We start from the raw sequence: 13,395 nt of genomic DNA, 5'->3' as shown, positions 1-13,395 counted from the left end.
AACAACCAAATATAATTTTATACCTACCTATACCTATACGTACACGAAATTAGTGTTATCTTTTGACGATAAATTTTATTCATCATCGGTATTGACAGCGCGCTCTAGGAGATACTTACAACAACAACTACTAATCCTATTTTATCTTAATACGACTAAAAGTTACATATTAGTAAAAAAGTTCAATTATATTTTATAATGTTATTAAAAATGTAAAAGTCATGTTTTTGGCAAAACTTAACAATTTACTTACATATTGAACAACTCAAATTGTTTTGGTTAAAGGAAAACGTGAAAGTAAATAATATATTATTTTTCATTTATAACAACGATGATAACATACAAAATGATTTGACACGGACAGGAAAATTTAATTGTTGAATGTAGTTTTTAAATTGCAGTACGAAATATATTATACTTTTGTTAATAACGAGTTTTGTACGTGTTATTCACGAGTCACCGAGTCGCGGATGTACACCCATTCGATCCTTAAAAGTAATTTAGTCCGAGTACAATTCTAAAATTTCGATACGTGCGACGAGTAAATTCAATTTTTTCTTATGCAAATGATCAACATACAAATGAGTAATGACGAATCGTGACAAAACATATAATATTAAGATATAACTATTAACCAAAAATTTGACCCTAAAATATTTAAATTTTGTCTCATAACGTCAAATCCCAAAGGATTTGGACACTCGACATTCGGATTTCGAACTGCTACTGAAAATGCAATTACGGCGAATAAGTTGTAAGCAGAATATGATTTGAAAAACTGTTAAAGTTTATGATCAGGGACGGCGCGAACGCAGTCCCGCTACCAAAAATTACGTGCCCGAGATATTCCTATTTGGAATACTCGCAGGGGTCAACCGTCCCGATGTGCAATGGAACGGTCTCGTCCTAGAGGAACCGCCTCGGTGATCACGGTTGACCTCGACACCAAGTAAGTATTCCGATAGCCGTCGCGTTCCCGATTAAGTAACGCGGTCAGCCCGCCGCGCCGGTGCAGAACCGCGAATACGTACGTGCCTCAACCGGCACCGGGCCTTGGTCTACGCGATATCCTAACGTCTGAGGTCCATCGCCATCGGCCAGACGGCGGTCGTGGCATGGTCGTAGACGGCTTGCGTCCCGGTCGCGGTCCACGGACGGCAATCTCGCGGCCGACAGTGATCCGAGTCAGACGGGATGCGATAACACCGCCATCTGCCGGCGGAATACGTTCGGTCGCCGGGACCGAGTACCGGACGCGGCCGCGAGTGTCTCGTAAATCGCGGCACCGGCGGCACGTCGACTTTGCGTCGTCGTAAAGTTGCTACGCGCAGCGTTTTATTATATTATTATTATTATACGAACATTCCGGTAAACGGTCACGGCCCGGGTTCATACCACCCGGTTTAATGGTCCACGAGGAGGAGTGGTTTGCAAATGACCAGTGAATTGTACGATACACGCACCGCAGTTTAAAATCGAGAGTGTTGATGATGGGCGATGGCGCGCGCGCGCCGTCCTCTAAATTTAAAACTAGACGTTGCTGCGTTTCCTGAAATGTAGATTGGTACGTGGATACATTCAAAACTTGCCAAAATATTTTACACGCTGGCAAGTGGTACACGATCCGTATAGTATAAAAAGTGCTGGTCTGGTGAACTTTTGGCGATACCGTTGTATACTTGTGTGGAACTACCGCAGCTGTTCAACATGACGTGGTTAATGACGCGTGTGTCGACAAGTGTAAACGACATTTTTAAACGACAAATAATCATGTAAAAATATTTCAATTGTTTGAAAACAACCAGTTATTACTTATTGATATAATTTATGAAATGAAAAATTACATTTGACCTTTAGAATATTATTGTTGTGCACTCATAGGCATGAGTTATGGGTTATTATGAACCCAAGTAAACAGAAACACGCTGTAAATATTTTCTATAACAACAATACTTATAATATGTAAAATAGGTACCATGAAAAATACAACACATAGTTCTAATACACTTCAAGGTAAGTTGAACGTGTGTTATATACGTGACTAAACAATGTGCGTAAAAATAATACCTACCTATAGTAGGTACCTACTTAGATTACCCGTAAATGTCATGTTTGAGAATTAGATAAAACAATAACAATGTGATATTTAAATACTTACAATATCGGGTACATCGTATATGATGTATTATGAGATAGCAGTATAAAAACCACACGTAAAATAGGCTCATTATATACGAGTAGTCAAATCAAAACTCAAAATACATAATGAATAGTTAATTCTTCCATATTTTATGCTCTACGACATGTATAATGTACCTGTGTATATCTTAGAAGTACCTATAATGCGTATATTGCTAATTTTTAAATTGTAATATTTAACACACTCATAACTTGATTTACATTTCATAAAAAACCCCACGATAGAATATCTCACCTGTTACCTATAGTTTGATAATAATATGTCAATTTATCGTACCCATTAAAGGTTACTACACCAAATTTTTACACCTATTTGTTAACATACTGCTAAAGTTTATCTAGTTACAACTAAACACAAAATATATGTGCTATAGAATATTATGTCGTGCGGTTGTGACGTCCAAGTAATGCTTTATGCCTTTAAACGTATATACTGTAGTAGTGTCAGTGCGGCCGGTTAATATTAGGTAGGTAACTTTAAAACGTCACCATTTACAGACTGAAATACAATAGTCACTCATACAGTAAAACCTGTGGTATGTGGATATAAGTTCACAAATCTAATACAAATGGTTTTATATTATAATAATAATTATACAAACAAAATATGTACAATACGATGGATAAACATTAAACATGGTCACTCGCCTGCAGTTGACAAATAGCAGTAAGTAAAAATTCCAGGTTATAATAATAATATAACGCGGTAAGTTCTCCTTGATAGTTTCAATTCTTCCGCTACATGATGACTTAAAGTTGTTAAATAAATTTACTTGAGTTACAGAACTCGCTCAAATAATGTAAAAACGGTTCTCCAAAAATTTAAACACGCATAGCAGTCCATTAATTTCCCATATTATGATGTCCACCATCACTATTTGAAGAAACTCGGCACGCAGACATAAAGCGTAATTTATTGACGTAGAGATATAATATAATATTAACATTCAACTTTCAAGAGGCGTTGTCAATGGCTGATTGAAATGCTATTCATGTAATTTTAACCATCATACATTTTAATATTTGCTTATTGTAATATTTTGTAAAAATTGTAAATTGTATTTTAAATAAATAAAAGTTTATGAAAAAAGTTCTTCTAAAGTTGCATTCACTGTCGCAACTTGCGATTTTACTATAATGACGACGTTATTTTTTAGTTATTGTTGTGACGACGCGACGTTATTAATTAGATTCATGTTCTTATTGTGACGACCCGTGATACAAAGGAATCGATTACTCATTGTAATACAAACTCGTCCAATGATATTTACTGATTTTAATTTAGCCATTTAAAGTACATTGGTATTTATTAATGTATAAAATAAACAATATGGTAATACAAAACAAGAAACAATGTATTCGTGAGACAATGATTTGCTGTTGACAAGTGTAATTTTGTCTGTTCAAATAGTTAGAATGTACTGTTTTTTTCTGTCTCACAAATCAAAATTAATCGGTAAATTATATTGCTGTTATAAGTCGTCTACGACACAAATACGCCAACTAATAATATGATATTATTTATTTTAAAACTCGAACAGCCATTTTATGTTAAGCTGTATACAAGAAATACATACTCTGTACGCGCTCTAGTGGTGAACCGACCAACGCGCATACGGAAAACGCTGACCGGTGAACACGGAAGGGACGGTACTTAGGAGGCACTAATTGGACGTTACCACACCATAGAATTTGAGACACGGTCCGTGTGAAAGACGAAAATGTACCGTTGGGCACTTGTGTCGTACCTCGGGCCGAGTTTTGTACCGTTTTGCCGACCGTCCAACCAACGGACTAAGATTCCGCAATGGTACCGAAACCGCCGGCAGATGGCGTTAAACAGGTACCAGTCAATGTTCGCCGAACGACGGACGGTTTTTGAAAGTGGAGGTACACTCTAAACGCGCCGCATCTAGCTCGACGTCCAAACAGAACGTCTTGGTACGGGTTACGTGACGCAAAAGGTCCCGGAACATCGGATACCAAATCCGAAACCCGCCGTAACAGTGACGGCGGGGCACAGGATGCCGGGCCGCCGCGGACCTCGGACAGCATATAATGGCCCTGGAAACGGAATACAAGCATACTTACCTGGCGTGGAGGTCAACCGTGATCAAATAGGCGGTTCCTCCAGGGTGAGGCCTGCTCATTGCACATAGAGTTGGTTGACCCCTGCGAGTATCCCTAATGTGGATACCTCGGACGCATAATTTTTGGTAGCTGGGACTGCGTACGCGCCGTCCCTCATATATAACAAATAATCTTCTCAACTCCCTTAAGGTGTTCAAGTGTGGTGTGTGTTCACCACGCATTACTTGAGGAAAACGATTTTTCCTATTCACGCTTGTCATATGTTGATCATTGTAATCACTATCGGTCCTGCCATATTCAATATTGTTCCCTTAAAATTCTCTGCAATTTAAATCGTTTCTCACAGATTCACATCATTGTGCATAATATTAGATAATAATTAATTAATGATATCAATATTATGTTTTGGAAAACATCAATATTGTAGGAGAAACATTTGGAAATGCTATTGAATGTACAATGTCGAGTAAATTACAATGAACAACATTTTTCAGAGAACTAGTATCATACAAATGTCACGAAGATGAGACTGTTAAAATATTTTAATGTTAGTACATATTGGCTTATATTGAAATTACATCAGACACTTATCCATTTTAGGGTAGCAAGACACAGGCCGGGGCCAATTCTTGATTCTTGTCATAGTTTTTATCGCATGAAAAACAATACCTATTTGTATTCTTGATAATGCACTCATTTTAATCGATCAAAAAAGGTTAGATTATTAGTGAGTGGGCTATGAATTGGTGACACAATTATATCCAAGACTCTATGTAATGATTATGATTAAACATAGATAACGATACTTACACAATATAAGTGATTTACATTATTAAATAATATTTTAATTCTTAAATTGTATGAGTTAAAACTACTAGTATACTATTAGTACACTACTTACAGTTACAAAATAAAATTAGTAATATAGCAAACTTTGGTGAAATGCAAATTTATTTGCAATTCAAAATATGGAAGAGCGAGAAAACTTAGTGTGGAAAAGAAGATTTATAACAAAAGAAAATTGGGTGGATTCTTTTACACTGTCTGATCGATTGTTTTTTAAACATTTTAGATTAACCAAGAATTTGAATTATGAAATAAAAAACAAAATATACATTTTAACCTATTTTAATAAATTGTTTGTCTAACATTTACATACAATTATAAAAATATTTAAAGGTAATTACACAACTATACAATATTATACATCCAATATTAGTTGGACATTAACATAACTACATAAGCATTGTTTTAAATCTAGAATATTCAAGAACTCTTAATTTATTAATCTTGAAGATGGTAACATTGATGTAAATGGTCTTTGTGACTGGTCAACAACATTATCTAATAACATTCCTTCAATATTCAAACTATTCAATTCATTTGCACTAAAACACATAAAACAACATTTTAGATTTTATACATAATAATTGTATAATATACTTATTTATTGTTAATTTTAACCTACTTAATAGCTTCTGATCTTTGGCTGACTATATTATTGTTTATCTCTACTGAATGTTTTTGTCTTTAGTTTATTTTACCTTAGCATGTACTCTTCTAGCTGAACGCTGTTTAGTATAAGTTTAAACTTAAGTCTATAATTATAACTGTATTTTCCATGTATTTTATTTCATTATTATCACTTCATGTTAATCTACTAATTGTACAATGTATCTATAAATTGCCGCTTGGCGTTAAATAAATAAATAAAAATAAATAAAATTTTAGATTATGAAGTAATTTTAAGAAAATTTTTTTAATCAACCTTTTAATATGTTTATTGTAATTTAAGGCGGGTTCCACTATACACATTTGAGTAAATCCTTTCCTGTGATTGGTTGGTTAGGTTAAGTTACCACACGATTAACCACAATATCATGTTGTTACTTGTTGGACATAGCTGAACATTTTTGTATACTCGGGACACGTGTATAATGGAAACCCGCCTTTATGGTTTTTATTTTTGTTTTATAATTCTATTTCTGTTTTATATAGTAGGACTACTTGGTACTTTTTGGTAACCTTTTGTATAGTGCAACTGAGTTAAGACGATGACTAGATAACTGTCAACAACTGGTTTGGTCCCATGTTAACTGGTCATAGTCTTAATTTGGCCACACTATACAGTGGCTTTATTTTATAGAATAAATTTGTTCCTTTGACACTAAGAACATAAAACTAGTTAATGCATTATTTTATCCCTTAAAGTATTTATTGGTTCATCATTTGATGTTTAAAATTATATCCTTTTCACAAAATGAATAATTTTAAGAATTTAATGGTTTTTTTTTTTTAGATAGTGAAATATTTTACACTATTTAGGTAAATACCATAACCAATATATTGTATATTTATGTTAATACTAAATTATGGGATAATTATGATTTTGTAAAATATATAGGATATTTGAATCTGACAAATATATATACATATAAATACTTACGTTGACAGTTCAAAAATAGCTTCATTTTGCTCTTTAGAGATATCAAATATTACAGTCGAATACTGATTTAAGGTTGATGTGGTTTTGAAACATTCTAAAATCCCATTATAAACAAGCAGATCATCTACTAAAATCTTTATAAACACAAATAACAAATATAAGTTGTTTAAAAATAATTATAAAATATGTTATTGTCTCACAGCAAATTCTTTAACTCCTCTTAAAGGAGTTTTTGCATAATTCCAAATTTTGAACATGGAGACATAAGTAGGTTCATCAAAAACAATATAAATTTTGGTGACCTATACAAAAAGAATAATTAGATATAAGTACTTTTTAAAAATGACATATACATAATAGATCATAAATTAAACCTCTGAAGGTAAAATTGGAGCCAACCACATATGAGCGCCGTCCATAGTATCATTGATCCCATCTAAAAGATTTTCAGGTGTACGAATATCATTTTTATTACTTTGTAGTATATTTACACTGCTTGGCCAACAACTAATACCTTATTTACATAAAATATTTTACATATAATTATAAATATCTTATTTAAATTAAATTGTATTACTTTTAGGCTCCAAATTTATAATTTGTCCCAATTTATCAAATAACTGGATACCATTCAAACCAATATAATATTGATCACCCCAAGTTGATAATAAAGCAATTTGGTAAACAAAACCAACTGGAATTGTTACATGCTCGTAATCTGGATTATTTATTCCTAATAAGACAGAACAATAATTATTTTTCTGACTAAGTCACATTATATTTTATATAGAAAGTAATTATATAATATTAATACTGACTTAAATAAATTAACATTACAGGTAATCTATTTAAATTTTAAATTAAATACAAACAAATTAAACATAGTATTATATAAATGTAATTAACTATTACCTATACATTTGTATATTATGTTTATAAACTATAATTAAATGTTAAGTAAAAACATACATACTTATATGTTGTTTTGGATTTACTGTTGCAAATTCTTTAGATCGAGCGGGACAATGCTTTGGAAGTAAAGGAATTTTTTGACCAAAATTATATCGGCAATGTCCAGGACCACGTCTTACTTGAACTGTACCTCTTTCAACCAATTCTCGATCATCAATATTCAGTTTTATAAATTTTACCTATTCACAAAATATTAATTTCTTCATAAATTAAAATAATAAATAAAACATACTCCACAGTCTAAGTTTTCTATCGATCCATTATAGTTCCATATAACCAATGCTGACAAATGGACTGGTGCTAAAAAGCTGAATGTCAAAGTTAAAGGCTCATCTGGTAACTCACAAGTCCACATATCACAATCTTTATCGGTAATATGGCATTCTAATAATCTATAACATATTGAACATTTTAAATGCATTCAATGTATCATATAAAAATACTGATATATAACTATCAGATCTGATATAAATTATGCTTTGACATTTATAATGATAATTGCATTTGACATTTAAATATTCTCTGTATATTAAATTAATTTATTCTTAAACAAAAATGTGAACAAAACCATTGTATTATGCATAATATCAGAATTAATCACATAGTTGGTAAAAAATATTTACAATAAAAAAAAGAATTAACTTACTTGTCTACATTAGATGTATCAATATTACATTTTATACTGTCTATTTTAACTACATCACCAGTCTCCCCTAATACTTCTAGTCCCAGCAATCCAACAACATTAAAAGTATTCATTGATTCTGAATTATCTAATGAATTCCAAGTTGAAATAATAGTAATAGTCAATGATTGTTGGCATAATACTGATCCAGTTATTTGATATTGAGTTTTTGAGTTAGATTCAGACGAATCTGAAGATATATTTGTGACAATTGGTTGTGCACATGTTAAAGGTCTGATAATCTAGGAAAAATTTAATATATTAGCATGTAAATATTTAATAAATTATAAAAGTATTTTAAGTTTTTTGTACTCCAGTGTCAGCTGTAAGAGGACGTTGTTGTGGTTCAACTGAAATTGAATCAACTGTATTGTTGGCTTCTAATAATATTGAATATGAAGTATCGTTTTGTGCAATATTTTCTAATATATCTTCATCTAATGTGTACAGTATTGTCTAAAATCAGTATAAATAACACTTTTTAATTAAAATAAAACATTAAGAAAAATATGAAGAACTTTCTGCATATTTATAAACTTATTATTTAATATAATTACAGGACAGAATGTATACCATATTCATTTTAAACAAAACGTACTATAAAGTCAAATTAAATATAATTAAAATAAAATGGTATTGTTTGATGTGAAACCACAAGATGATAAATCAAGGTTAGTCAAGTTTTTCTTAAGATTAAAAACATTTCAACACTGCTTTGTTAAACATTGTTGAATGACATAATTTTTATTAGTTAGCCATAACTTATAAGATTTTATTTTTAATTACTTACATCACCAAATGCATCTGTACATCCTACAATTCCACCGGACGCTCTAGCAATTTCCCCTTGAAATATTAACTCTGAGTTAAGATACATTTTTAAGTCTTTGGCACCTCTATAAGAATGGATTCTTGATTTGTTGTAGTTCTATTGGAATCATCCATAAAAAAATAATTAAAATATAGGGAACTTAATATATTTTATTAATTTATAATCAACTTACCCATATTCTGATCATAGCTACTGTATGTACATCATCAAATTCTAAATAAATAAAATGATGAGCACCTGGAGTAAATGGAGTTAGCCATAAATGCATATCATCTCTTGTTCGATAGATCCCATCTATCAAATTATCTACAACTCTAGGATCTGATGTATATTCTGGTAAAACATTTATGTCTGATGGATCAGCCCAAATCTTAATAAATAATTTTAAAAAATGGTAAACAATTTTTACATTTTATAATATTATATATATACATACTTTTAAAATATTTACTAATTGACCTTCATTGTTAAAAATTTCTAAACCATTGAGACCAATATAATGTTGATCACCCCAAGTACTGGTTATATCCAATTTTAATGTTGATCCAGATGGTAGTTCAGGTATTACAAAAGGTGTATGTGATTGAGATTCATTTTTTGGAGTGTGTGTGTCAAATTCAGATTCCACACCAAAGCTCATTGGTGTTTTACGATCTGCAAGTATGTACAAATTACTAATAGATCATAATATATAATTTATAGTTATCATAAAAAAATCATCATAGTACTAAAAAACCTTTAAACTAATTTAAATTTTACTAATAATAATTATTAATATTATAAGAACATTGTCATATTATTATTGTAATAACAATAACAGTAAATATAATACTATTTACCTTGTCGTTTGCTAGTAAGTCTTCCTTTTTGTTTGCGATTAAAAAAGTTTAAAGATGTCCAAGACTGTTCGAGAAAATCTTCATTAACTTGGTTAGTAGGTTTTTTAGATAGTATTATTTCATCAGGAACATAATGTAAAGTTTGATTAGATATATTTTTAACATTAGATATAGCTCGCCGACCATATCGTGCAGAATTTTCCCTACGCTGTGTTTGTGTATCTATGCCTTCATCAAGCAAATCAAATAAATCATTTGTTCTACTAGATATTGTTGGAGATAGAGATAATGTTGGTGATATATCCATAAGCACTGCAGGCTCAATTGGCCTGAAACGTGCACTTTTTGCATTTGATATTCTTCGATTTCTTCGTGAACGTGTTGATATATTTCGAGAACTACCAATTCTCCTAAAAAACATAATTTTTCATTTAATAAAAATATTCATACATTTTTTTTCTGATTGATAGTAGTTTTTTTATTATATTTTATAATAGTTTAAAAATCTTGGTAAATCATTATTATAATTTTTTAATTTATGTCAGATTTTCAACTCACTCCGATAAATCTTCCAACCATAATGGAAATACTTCTTTCGACATGAAGTAATGATTTTCATATACAAAATTAAATATAATATTATAGATTTTATTTGTACTAGGTACTTATTTTTAAAAATGTTTATTAAGAAATTATATAACTATAAAAAATAATTTTGTTACAATAGTAATTTAAATTAAACATTCATAACTAGCTCTTATCTGTTATTTATGCAATTATGCATCAAATATAATAAATTTTAGTTGTTTTGACAATTGTTGTTATAGCAACCAAAACTTACAAGACATTTGAACTAATAGATAAACTTATTGGATAAATATATTTTATCTTATCACAGAAACGAATACCATTATTTAATGAACAACAGAATAATAAGTATACTGTGTAAAATAACTAATTAAATCACTACAGATTACAAAATATGTTGATGTGTTTTATATAAGTATTAAATAATAATATAATACAACCATTTTAATATTTTACAATGTTTATTATAAATAGGTTGTCAAAATTGAATAATAAAAGTTGTATATTTAAACATTTATCTACAAAACCAACTCAAGAACATACTCAAGAATTAGTCAATGTTGAAAGATTAACAAATGATGATAAAGGTATTGTAGTCATAGGTCTCAATAGACCGTGGTCAAAAAATGCAATTAATAAGCATATGCTTGATCAGTTACTAAATACTTTTAAACAATTGTACAATGATAATGATACAAAAGCAGTTATTTTTCGAAGTCTAGTAAAGGGAATATTTTGTGCAGGAGCCGATTTAAAAGAACGTTTAAAATTACCACCTTCTGATGTCGGAAGACGTGTATCAGAAATACGTAATTTAGCAAATGTTATAGAAAATGTACCTGTTCCTGTTATTGCAGCTGTTGATGGTGCTGCATTAGGAGGAGGTTTTGAATTGGCTTTAAGTTGTGATTTTATAGTAAGTGCTTCCAATTCCATTTTCGGATTAGTAGAAACTAGACTTGGCATAATACCCGGTGCTGGTGGCACTCAACGTTTAGCACGTGTAGTTGGTGGCTCACTAGCCAAAGAATTGGTTTATACTGCTAGACTTTTTAATGCGCAGCAGGCTTTACAATATGGAGCTGTAAACAGAGTAAATGAACAAAATGAAGAGGGTACAAGTGCTTATATGTGTGCTTTACAAATCGCTAGAGAAATTACACCTAATGGGCCATTTGCAGTAAAAATGGCTAAAAAAGCGATCAGTCATGGACTACAAGTAGACATAAACAATGGTTGTGCCATTGAAGAATTTTGTTATAGTCAGACAATTCCAACAAAAGATAGAATAGAAGGACTCTTGGCATTTGTGGAAAAGCGAAAACCAATATATACAGGATCATAAGCTGTTCAAATTATCAAGTTTAATCCATTATGAATATGATATCTATAATATTTGTATGTTGAAAACTGGAATTGTTGTAATATATTTTTATGATTCATTTTTATTGTTTTATTATTGAGACTTGAGACAGTTACTCATACATAGAAACTATGTTAATAACAAAAATTAGAAACAAAAAAATTGAATTAATCAAAACTTACATTCTGAGGAACGTTCACCACTATAATTGTATGTATAAAAACATACTTTTTTATATTTTGTATTGTTTTAAATTACAAGAATTGAATGTACTGAAAAAATAAGTGAGTAGGTACAAATAATAATTTAAATTTATTTAGCTTAGGTAATAGGTAAGTACTGTAAAAGATTGATAAATTATGTGATTTGAAAAAAAAAGTAATTAAAATATAATAGGTGGTATATTCAATATAATAATTAATAACAAATGAAATCCACAGATATATTTGTATACCTACCGTGTGTCCACAATAACATTGTACAATTTAATTACACATATTTCCGAGTACCCTATACATATTTTATTTTTGAATTCTGTTTGCGGGACATGAAACTAAACTATTGGATCATCAATCTCCAGCAGACAGAATTTTAAAAAATGTATAGGGTACCGAGTAATGTAGGTAACTGAGTTATGGAGTGTACCCAGTTTTAGCAGACACACGGTATACTTATTAATTATAAACTATGATTTCTTGATATATCTAAAAACAAACAACTTTTTATGAGTTCAAATTATTTTTATAAAATTAGGTAGTTATCTTAGAAATTAATTGAAATTACCTGTTAGATTTGGATTATAAATCCATAATCAACCATTTAAATTTTAAAGGTAAGAAGAACAATAATAATTGATACAATGAACAGAGAAGTGAAAGTAATTTTGGACTTTAAACATCAATCAGGAATTGTTCAGTTGTGTTGCGAATTATTAAATACAACATTATAGTGTATACTGTATAAATTCGGGTAATATTTAAATTAGGAAAATAAAATAGTACACTATTGCTTTATGACTGCTTGCAGACCATGGAATATAGATAGTGCAGACGTATCAGAAAGTCAGAACTAAACATTTCAAAAATGTAATTTCCATTTCTAATTTTTTAATTTTTTAATATTCATTTAATTTTAAATTATCAGTTGTGTATTTATCATAACATTAATATTGTTAATTGTTGTCCATTGTAAAAAGGTATAGGGTCAGTTCTCCTGAAACACGATATTGCGATAACATGGATTCTTGTACCAACCTACACTGAATTTTGTATTAACGAAAAGAGCAAACAATATAGACATTTATGATTTATCTCTTTTCTACGCAGCATTTATTGTTGACACTTGACACGGTCACGAACTTTACTATGAATTATCATGATG

General features: G+C 30.4%; 2 protein-coding genes and 2 non-coding genes across 5 annotated transcripts; 2 read left to right on the top strand and 2 right to left on the bottom strand.

Moving 5' to 3' along the window:
- Window positions 1-795: 795 nt before the first annotated feature.
- On the bottom strand, window positions 796-957 carry LOC132939990 (U1 spliceosomal RNA). Its single transcript, XR_009664043.1, has one exon. It is a non-coding gene; the product is annotated as a U1 spliceosomal RNA (small nuclear RNA).
- Window positions 958-4,282: 3,325 nt separating this feature from the next.
- LOC132939989 (U1 spliceosomal RNA) lies at window positions 4,283-4,445 on the top strand. Its single transcript, XR_009664042.1, has one exon. It is a non-coding gene; the product is annotated as a U1 spliceosomal RNA (small nuclear RNA).
- A 957-nt stretch (window positions 4,446-5,402) lies between these two features.
- LOC132939144 (katanin-interacting protein-like) lies at window positions 5,403-10,848 on the bottom strand. The gene is made up of 14 exons (XM_061006170.1): window positions 10,623-10,848; window positions 10,065-10,474; window positions 9,662-9,879; window positions 9,398-9,595; window positions 9,184-9,321; window positions 8,706-8,849; window positions 8,355-8,635; window positions 7,941-8,100; window positions 7,710-7,887; window positions 7,314-7,469; window positions 7,111-7,250; window positions 6,937-7,038; window positions 6,737-6,870; window positions 5,403-5,678 (listed from the first exon to the last, which is right to left on the bottom strand). Exons 1-14 carry the CDS (start codon window positions 10,664-10,666, stop codon window positions 5,567-5,569), a joined length of 2,415 nt encoding a protein of 804 aa, XP_060862153.1. The 5' UTR covers window positions 10,667-10,848; the 3' UTR covers window positions 5,403-5,566.
- A 123-nt stretch (window positions 10,849-10,971) lies between these two features.
- LOC132939145 (methylglutaconyl-CoA hydratase, mitochondrial) lies at window positions 10,972-12,094 on the top strand. Of its 2 annotated transcripts, XM_061006172.1 has the most exons (2): window positions 10,972-11,239; window positions 11,396-12,094. In XM_061006172.1, the coding sequence occupies exons 1-2, from the start codon at window positions 11,110-11,112 to the stop codon at window positions 11,995-11,997; spliced, it is 732 nt and encodes a 243-aa protein (XP_060862155.1). In that variant the 5' UTR covers window positions 10,972-11,109; the 3' UTR covers window positions 11,998-12,094. The 2 variants fall into 2 exon arrangements, with proteins under 2 accessions (XP_060862155.1, XP_060862154.1); XM_061006171.1 differs by having other exon boundaries at window positions 10,972-12,094.
- The last annotated feature ends 1,301 nt before the right edge of the window (window positions 12,095-13,395 follow it).

The sequence above is a fragment of the Metopolophium dirhodum genome, chromosome 2 (genome assembly GCF_019925205.1).
Source record: "Metopolophium dirhodum isolate CAU chromosome 2, ASM1992520v1, whole genome shotgun sequence".
Classification (NCBI taxonomy): domain Eukaryota; kingdom Metazoa; phylum Arthropoda; class Insecta; order Hemiptera; family Aphididae; genus Metopolophium; species Metopolophium dirhodum.
The sequence above is the reverse complement of the archived record's forward strand: the minus strand, read 5'-3'. Positions and strand labels throughout refer to the sequence as shown.

Bases quoted from the DNA above. Each gene is read 5' to 3' on its own strand.
- LOC132939144 (XM_061006170.1), bottom strand. From the start codon at position 10,666: ATGTCGAAAGAAGTATTTCCATTATGGTTGGAAGATTTATCGGA. The intron at 10,475-10,622 runs GTGAGTTGAAAA...TATGTTTTTTAG, and splicing joins TGGTTGGAAGATTTATCGGA to GAGAATTGGTAGTTCTCGAA. The intron at 8,636-8,705 runs GTACAAAAAACT...AATTTTTCCTAG, and splicing joins CTCTTACAGCTGACACTGGA to ATTATCAGACCTTTAACATG.
- LOC132939145 (XM_061006171.1), top strand. From the start codon at position 11,110: ATGTTTATTATAAATAGGTTGTCAAAATTGAATAATAAAAGTTGTATA.